General features: G+C 35.1%; 1 protein-coding gene across 3 annotated transcripts in view; it reads right to left on the bottom strand.

The window, feature by feature from the left end:
* NCBP1 (nuclear cap binding protein subunit 1) overlaps positions 1–9,399 on the bottom strand; it is a 38,687-nt gene that overhangs the window by 8,773 nt on the left and 20,515 nt on the right. For 2 of the 3 annotated variants that reach the window (XM_011366236.1, XM_023534219.1), the window contains 7 exons: positions 7,509–7,571; positions 7,187–7,261; positions 5,383–5,486; positions 3,003–3,125; positions 1,767–1,869; positions 883–976; positions 81–184 (listed from right to left, as the gene is read on the bottom strand). In XM_011366236.1, coding sequence (XP_011364538.1) covers positions 81–184; positions 883–976; positions 1,767–1,869; positions 3,003–3,125; positions 5,383–5,486; positions 7,187–7,261; positions 7,509–7,571 — 666 coding nt within the window. Of the gene's footprint in view, positions 1–80; positions 185–882; positions 977–1,766; positions 1,870–3,002; positions 3,126–5,382; positions 5,487–7,186; positions 7,262–7,508; positions 7,572–8,995; positions 9,061–9,399 lie in introns of all 3 variants that reach the window. The other variant, XM_023534218.1, reaches the window with a different exon arrangement.

The raw sequence follows: 9,399 nt of genomic DNA, 5'->3' as shown, positions 1-9,399 counted from the left end.
AAATTTGAAGCTCATGTATAAGAAAGCACACGAAAAACAATTGTGAGAGAATACAAACTTTGTAAAATAATCCGTATTACCTAGTAAAGTCACGAGATAGTTCTGAAGAGAAGATCCAATTTGCTACTGCAGCACAGTCAACAATCTGTGTACGAATCATCTTATCTACTAGTACAGCAATCATCTACAATGAGAGAAGATTAGGGTAAACCACACTTATGCATAGGCCACATAATCCCACTGCTACAAAGTAAAATAGGAGGCTTGTGAATTCATTTTCAGTGGCTTTGGAATGATCAATTTGACTAATAAGTCTTAAAGATTTATTCTGCTCTCTGCTTGGCTCTGGTACTTCTTATAAGAATACTATAATGCCAGTAAAGACTGAGCAAAAAGAAAACCTCTGAATGGTAACAACTTAAAAGAAAATTTTAGATAATACATACAAAAATATACAATTTCCATTGAACCTAAAATTTAAAAATCTAGTGTCATCATAAAGTCTTAAACATACTCTAAAATTTACTTTAATGCTTCTTTATAACACATGGTATAAAAACAATATACTGAGGTTGAGAAATCTGGAGCTTGTTTATGGAAATTGGGTAGACTAAATAACTACTTCCTACCCAACTGGCAGACTTTTTAAACAAGTATTTAAAACGTGTTAAGATATTATAATCCCAAACCAAATCATAATACTTGCTCTTTTAAAGAATGAATCAAACATCATTACTTCCACAGCACTAAAAAAAAATTAAAGTTAAAACCATTCTAATAGAGTCAAATTTAATGTTCTGCAAACTAAAAGAATGGTAATAATGCCCTATTTTTATATTTATACAATCAGAACCTCAACACTTCTAATTAAATAGTTTTTACCTGTGGATGGTTTCTCCAGACCTCAAACATAACTCTTAGAACATGTAACTTTCCTTCATCACTTTCAGCTAGGGTTTTGAAGACTTCATGAAACCTTTTGATAGTAGGGGGAAAAAACAGCATATATAAACTTATTTGTTAAGCATTTTAATGTTTCAAAGCCTTTTCAATGTTACTTAATTTATAGTGTAATACATAAATGCAAAATAACCAAATGTTAACCATTAAGAATATAAAAGGTATGATTAGGAATTCATAGTTTGTATGGAATTTGTCACAAAATCTTAAGACTCTTAAAATACACTATTTTTAGCCCATGACTTCAATTTAACATGTATCTACGAATAGGTGAGGGCTAAGGAACTGTCTCTAAACATGGGTGATGTATTCTGACTATACCTTCTGTGGAAACCCTGTAAGTATCACGGAGACTTGGAAGTTGAGATGGGCTGGGGAGTCCAGTTTCTCTACTTGGCTGGAGGAATATCTATGTTCTCTTTCTTCAGATGCCAACTTTTGGGTGGCTCCCCCAAAATGCAGTCGGCTCTCATTTCTGCTTACCTTCCTTCAGGAAGATGCCTAGACAGGGTGGGAGCTTCTTGACTGTATATATGACTGCCCTATGGACCCAAGTTTTTCACTGGTTTCTCTAAAGGTCTATATGAAAAAATATATATTCCATGTATATATGTAAACATACAGACTGACAGAGCCATAGGACAAGGATTTTAGCTACTGCAAACTAAAACCCATTGCATCAAATTATATAATACTATTATTAAGATCTTCATATTCAACTATTTTAGGTAAAAATTACTATATTGGTATTCACCAAGCAAAGTTCTAAACCCTAAAGAAAGGGCGTGTGTTCTTGTGGCACTTACTTTGCAAGAGCACTAAAGGAGTGGCTGAACGATTTGGCTGCCAAGTGTAGCAGAGTCTGCATAAAGACCTCTATTTTCAATGGGTTAAAGCTGAATCCTTCATCTGAAAATATTCCACAGTAAGACAGTCAGGAAAATGTAAGTATAGCAATTCCTTGGTCCCTCATCTAGAATGCTCAACAGATGGCATGTTCACTTCCAAATACTAAGACATTCATGTAACATCTTTGAGTATTAAGAGATGATAAAAAGACCATCACTGATTTCAATACTCAGAATATAAAACTAAACTTAATTCTTATTTTTTGGAGAGTTTCTCTGATCCTATGTGATCCATTTATTTTACAAATACCACAGAGATTTCTTTGTTCATCTCTCTCTAGATGTGGTGGCAAGATAACAAATATATTCATACAAAATAACAGTAAACCCTCAACATTTAAGTCTATCTCCTAAGATGTCTGACAATGTCTAAATTTAATACCAACATTTTGACTTACGCTTTCTAATTATATTTTCTCTAAAACTGTAAGTTTCTTAGAAAAATCCAAACAAAATCCCAGTAATAACCCAAAGACCATTAATGTTTTATTTTTAATTAAGTCTTTTTTCTACACACACATCCTTATGAATGGATCTAACAACAAAAAAAACTTTTCCTGAAATGGTTACCCAGTTGTCCCAGTAGACTTTCATCTGTTTTACTGATTTGTCTCTCTCTTGTGCCAATACCACATTGTTTTAGTTACTTTTCAATCTACATTTTATATATGATAAAGCAAGTCCTTCTCATCACTTTTTGTCTTATTGATTTATTGATTCAGGTAAACTTCTAAATAATTTTTCCCATTTTCTCACTCTTACCCAGAAAAAAATCTAGGGATTTTGGTTGAAATTACATGGTATATACTCAATGTTATTGTAATAGTTTGATTTGAAGAAAAACATCCAATTTTATGATACATGAAGTCTTCTCATTCAGGAATCTCTAAAGCAAAAGCAAGGAATGCTTAAATTTTTTTGAATGGTAACAGTATATTTTACTTTGTGTATTTAGTTTACATACTTAGTGGGGATGTTAGGATCTCTTTTTACGTAAGGGAGAAAATACCTGGGTTCTAGGAACTTACAGGCTGAACAGGCCAAATGAATACATTGCTTTATAAGCATCCAATACATTTATGCTTTAACTTGGCTTATACATAGTCCCACTCAAGAAATATTTCATTCCCTTACCATCGTCATCATCCTGGTTAGGATTTGGTACGTCTTTCAGAATGCTGAAGATTTCATCATTGGTTGCTTTACTTTTAAAGGCAACAGCTAAGCAGAGGGCAACCGAATGTCCAGGAAGAGAATCTAACCACAGAATGGGAGGAGGGTAGATCAGGTTTTAAGACTATTCTTACAAATAGTTTAATAACTGAGAAACTTAAAAAAAAGGTTCTTTTCTTTCAAAATATAATATTCTTTATCCCAAGATCACTGTTTAATCTGTATAAGGATAACCACATGTGAAAGTTTAATAGGTCAATGGCTTTTCACCTAAAATAAGGCATGAGATAATTCTCTCTTCAATACTTCCTTAAGACACTTAGCTAATTGAAATTCAAAGTACAAGGGGTGTTGTGTTGCTCTTCCTTGGAGGTGGGGGGTGCAGGGAAATGTGGATATAGTTACAACTGTCCTTTGACAGTTCTCAAATCCTTAGGCTTCTATAAGCTGAAAAGCCGACAGTATATTTCTCTTTCATTTTTGCCAATTTCCCTTCCACCTCCCCTCCTCTTTTTCTGAGGGAGTAAAAACTTAAGTTGAATAAGGTGAAGGCTATTGACATAAGATAGTTTTGCTTTTTTCCTTTTCTGAGTCCATACACTTGAATCTACATAAGCCAGATGCTCATGTACTGTGACTCCACATATTTATTATTGGTTACTATCTGTCAAGCCCTTCTTGTGTAAAATTTGTGTTAGTATATACTATAGGGCATTACCAGAGCAATCAGAAATCTACTTTTAATGTAAGGTAGACAAACAGGTAACAAAGACTATCCAGACAGAATATGAGTTACTAAGCACTTGGAATTAATAGTCAATTACAACAGGTCACACGTACTAGGTGCTTTTTCCTTGAAAGTGGGAGAGAAAATAAGTGACAAAAAAAGAACCCCTGCCACTGAGGAGTCTGTCTACATTCTAGCTGAGGAACCAAGATTCACATAGAAAGCAGCCAGAGAGCAATAGAAAACTGGCTTGCCAAGGCTGAGAAATGTTACAGGAGTCTTTGAGAACTGCACCTTTTGGGCCAGACCCTTGAGAGAACAGGGACCGGATATAGAATGGGCTTTCCAAGCCTGGGGAAAACTAAGGCAAAACCAAGAACCAAGAGGATGGCCAAAAGAAAAAGGAAGTGGGCCTACTATATAGAGGACAACGGGGGAAGAAACGACAAATAACAAAGCAGGAACAACTGTTAGGAGGGCCTTAAATGTTAGGCTGGGTTGTTTCTATGGGGAAAAAAGCAAGCTTGACGTTCAACGGAAGTCTGAGCTCTCTGACAGCAAAGACTGTATCTTATAGTTCTGAGCTAGTACAGGGCAGAACTCAAAACCTGGCACCTCTAAGTCCTCATTAAGTTTTGCAGTTTAAGGAAAGCACAGTAGTTAAGAGAGTGGCTGCTCAGCAAGTAAGCCTGGGTCTGAATCTGGGCTCTACACTCAGAAGCAATCTCACTAGGGCTTCACCTCTTTGAAGCCATTTCCTCATTGTAAAATTGGTATAACATACCTATTTCTGAGTTGTTTTAAGGATTAAGTGATATAATAACAGGAAATGTACTTAGGACTGGGACAATCTGACTTAACTTCAAGGAAAACAGGTCTAGTCCGAGGTATAGGTGGAGAATCAGGAGTGCAATATGAGAAGGCAAGGGAGAAGAGTAAGTTTCAAAATACAAAGAACCTACACAACAGGAAATGGAAGGCTCAGGGAGGAGCCATGTTTATAGCTATCTGAAAAGACTAACTTGGAAAAACTCCCCACCCAACTTTCTACCAGTGATCACCAAGGTATACTTTACCTTCATTAAGTGTAAAGCACAAAATGACATATCAAATTGTAGTCCCTCTGATCTATACTGCAATCTCAGAAATGATGCGACCAAAGAGTAAGAAATCCATATTTAAAAATTTACTTCTAAAGGCATAATGCTGGTCAAAATATAGTCTATGTGCACCTATGTTCCCATGCCTGAAATGATATCGGGTGATAATCAATTCAAGTAATTTCCATTACTATGACAAATACACATTCCCATTTTAGTAAGTTCTAGCTATAAATTCATCTTGTTATGCTTAGTAGCATATTTACAATAATGTCATACTTACAATAACAACATTGAAAGAAAAAAAATCACAAGCCAGTAATAACTAAGTAGATCACAGTGAATCTTCAAAATGACAGGGTAAATAAAATAGTGGCTAATAACAGATAACCTTTCAAACAGAGAAAATATAAGCCCAAGAAAAGAAAAAGTTCACTTTCTCCACCTTAAATAATTGACATCAGAGAATATTTGCATTGATAGTTTTTGAAGACAAAAGGATTTTATCACTTACTGCTACTTTCGTCTCCATACTTGTAAATGCAGGTTGGGTTTGCAGGACATAGAGCTGAGAAGGTAGGAGGAACAATATCTAATATACGCTGATGATAAGACAACCTACAAGACAAATAAGAGCCTCAGAAAATACTGTTCATCAGTTCCATTCATCAGTAACATCTAACTTACCCAGAAAGTCACAATCTCCAACACTCTACACTCAGCTGACAACCAAGAAATAAAGAAGAAAACTAGTCCTTTAAGCTCTGTCTATGCCAACAAAGTAAAACTCAGACCTTTTTCAAAATCTACTAGTTTGCACTGAGGTGTGGGCCACTGGGTCCACCAGCCTGGTGGCCAAATATGTGGGATGGTGACGGTGGGTGGAGGAGACAGTCTCTGTGTTTGGGAGAACTGGTTACACTGTAGCAAATAAAAATACACTGAGGCTAATGGGAGTCTCATTCTTGAAAAGGTATCTGGGAACCATGGCAAAGGGGAAGGCTAGAAAAAATGAGATTCAGGGTTGGAATTATTGGGATAGGTGAATATAAAAATATTGATAGATCCGTATGTGTGTGCATATATTCACCACCTTTGTCCATCCAGAGGGCTTAGAACTAATGACACTCTACTAGCAATAAGCTTATCAAGTGTCCAGATCTTGATCCCTAAATACCCATACTCCACTACTAGAAACTTGGCTCCTTGAATAAAGAGATGATTCCAGAGGAGGGGCAAGAAAATACAAGATGAGCCTGGAACACCTTGTGCCAGAAATAAGGAAAAGCTCAATGAATGGAGGAAACACTAAAAAGAAAAAAGGACACGGCAGCCACTATGTGCTCCCAATGGACAAATCAGAGACAATTTGGGCATCGAAATAAATAACGGCAGTTAATGGACTACAACCCACTGAATGAAACAGAAACCTATTAGTCCCTACTAATACATAAACACAGGAATAAATGGGTGAGAAAAAGAAAGCTCTTACAGTAGAATGCCAGCTAACGAATGTAGAAAAGAATAATGGAAAAAGAGAAACACCACTTGGTAATCATCAGAGTGGTGGTAGATAAAAGTAGGATTTATCAGTGGTGCTTGAATGAAGAATAGTGTATGAATGCACCTTAGAATGTCTCCCACAAAATAGTCAATTACAAGGGGAAAAATGGTAAATTGAAGGTGGAGAGACCTGGCAGACACTGACATGACCAGGTAATCAAGGCTGACATCTCCAGTAGTAGGATTCAGGTGCCTCTCGATGTTATGCACCAACAATGCAAGACTTGAGTCTGGTCATGAGGCCATAGCAGGGCAACCCGAGAGAGGCCTAGATTCTTTAAAACTGAAAAAGACATGAAAAGTAGAGAAAGAATAATAACTGTTCGAGACTGAAGAATTGAAGAGAATGATAACTAAAAGCTACATGTGTTCCTGGATAGGATTTGGGCCAAAAAGAAAAAAAGACATTGTTGGGATGGCTGGTTACATTTCAGCAGTATGTGTGGACTGTGTGGTAGTATGCCGTACCACCTTTGAAATTATTTCAAAGTACATTTGACCAAAAAACAAAACAAAACAAAACAATACAAAACAAAAACCAAAACTTTTTGGCTGAATTCACACAGAATCCAAATGTCATGGTTGTCTAATTTTTTCAGCCCAAATCTTGACTAAAAAGTAACAAGGAAGAGAGGCAGGTATTTGGATTTTAAAAATGATATTCTAGACATATATCACAAATGCTGAGAAGAGAAAACTTCTCCCACACAAATTAAGGACCTAAGCTAAGGAGAAAATATAAAGAATTTACTTACCTCATACATTTTTCTAGAACTTCTCTTACAAACTTTGGTTTAGGACTTTCAGGATCTTGAGTAAGACAATCTGACCTAATGAGGAAATGTAGTTTTATAAGTTCTTAAACAGAATCTGTACTTATTCTAACTTGTACTTAGCTACAAATAGTTTCCTTCTAAATTATTTCATTTGTATGTATAAATCACACACAAAAAACTAAGTAATTCAGACCATGCAGACTGCTTTTATGTTATAGTTTTGAATATTAACAGGATTTACTTACTTTATTTATTACGGTAGACTGCAGAGAAAGGAAAGATAAAATGTAACACCACTTACCAATCTTCCCAGCTCCAACGGAATTGGAAGTTACTTAGATGATGGGAAAACCAATTAATAAACCTATACAGAGAAGTGGAGGCAGGAGACAGAAAAAGACGAATGGTTGCAGTTTATACCAGGTTCCTTTGTAATCCTTCAGATAAATACAACCCTATTTTATAGTTAAGTGAAAGAGCATACATTCCTATCTACAGCTGTATCTTCTGCCACTTTTCTTACCCATTTTTCTGTAAGTCCTGTAACTCATCTTCTACTTCAAAAAATAAATCTCCTACTTCACTTATTCTAAAAGTGTTATCCTTTTTAAGTAAATAATAGCTATAATCTGAATGCCTGTTTTATGCCAGGCACCTTATATATGTTTACATAATTTAATTCTCACAATAACATCTAAGGAATGCATTATTTTCCCTATTTAACCGACAATGAAACAAAGGCAAAAAAAAAAAAAAAAAAAATGAAACTGCAGATAAAACATTTTATAAATGACAGAGCTGAATGAAGTTAGTCTCTCATTATCACACTGTGCTCTTTTCACCAAACAAAATATACCATCGCAGCCTTCTTTCCCCTAAAATTACATCTGATCTAACTAGATAGAGATCACATTAGTATACTGTAGAATGCTGTGAAGTTGGTAAGAGCCTAATAAATATTTGTTAAACAAATGGCATAACTGAGATGCCCAACATAACTGATAGTTTTATTAGTCTAGGGAAAAAAATTAGAAGACAACGTTTTTAAAGCATGTCCCTTATGTATCTATAATTTTGATCATTGAAATTAGTCAAAATAGGTCAATAACATAAAACAGCCCTTACTAATAATTTTCAGATATAGAATTTGAACTATAGACATGAAAGATGCTGGAAATTGGAGAAATATTCAATATCTGTTGATCTGATTTGGGAAACTGACAGAGGTAAGAAGGAATACCAGCTAAGAAAGGTGCTATATAGACCTCATCCAAAAGCAGGCAGTGGGCATGCAATTACCACAGCTATAAAAATCCAATATGGTCTTTTATTTAAACAGTCTTGAAGCTGTAGTTATGTAGAAGCTAATTACTTTAGATGTTGACACTATAAACAGAAGTACATACATATGTTTATACATAATAAGTAGTAGACTCTGCTTCTACATAGAGGTTAGCATAAAGCTTATTTTAAAAGCTTACATAGCCAATTACAGAGGGAAAAGTATAACTATACCAAAGCACCAAACAAGTAAACAATGAATGGAATTAAAGAAAACCTCAGCACGGGCATCATTATCATACTGAAAGTTAGACTAGAAAGTGTAATGTTACATTACAACAAGTATGAGTTTTATTTTTATACGAAGGATTATTTTGGGGAGGCAAGAAAGAAAAATCAACGTGAAAGTTCTTAACAAGGCAAATGTTTTGCTGATCAAATTATTCTACAAAGTACAGGGAGTAGAAGCTGCTAACAACCAGTACAGAAATGAGGCAATTAGTATACCTGTCTACGCAGGTAGTATTCATTGTGTCCAAACGCATATATAGCATTTCAGTTGCCTGTGCAAGCTGTGAATTTGATAAGGAAAATATTCTCCACTCTCCTTCAAAATAAATGGTGATAGAAAAAATAAATAACAAATGAAAAATAATGTTGAACATCTTTTCATGTAATTCACCTTTTAAAAAAAAACAGCTTTGAGGTATGAGTGACATACAAAAATTTGGTGTGTATACACCCGTGAAATCAAGATAATGAACATTTATATCACCTCCAACATTTCTTCATGCTCCTTTGTAGTCAATTTTTCCTTCTCCCTCTCCTCACCTAAATCCCCAAGCAAAATATTGGTCGGCTGTCACTGGATTACTTTGCATTTTCTAGAATTTTGTGTAAATGTAATCATA

This window comes from Pteropus vampyrus, unplaced genomic scaffold (assembly GCF_000151845.1).
Source record: "Pteropus vampyrus isolate Shadow unplaced genomic scaffold, Pvam_2.0 Scaffold123, whole genome shotgun sequence".
Taxonomy (NCBI): Eukaryota; Metazoa; Chordata; class Mammalia; order Chiroptera; family Pteropodidae; genus Pteropus; species Pteropus vampyrus.
Note: the sequence above shows the minus strand (reverse complement) of the source record. Positions and strands in the feature narration are given on the sequence as shown.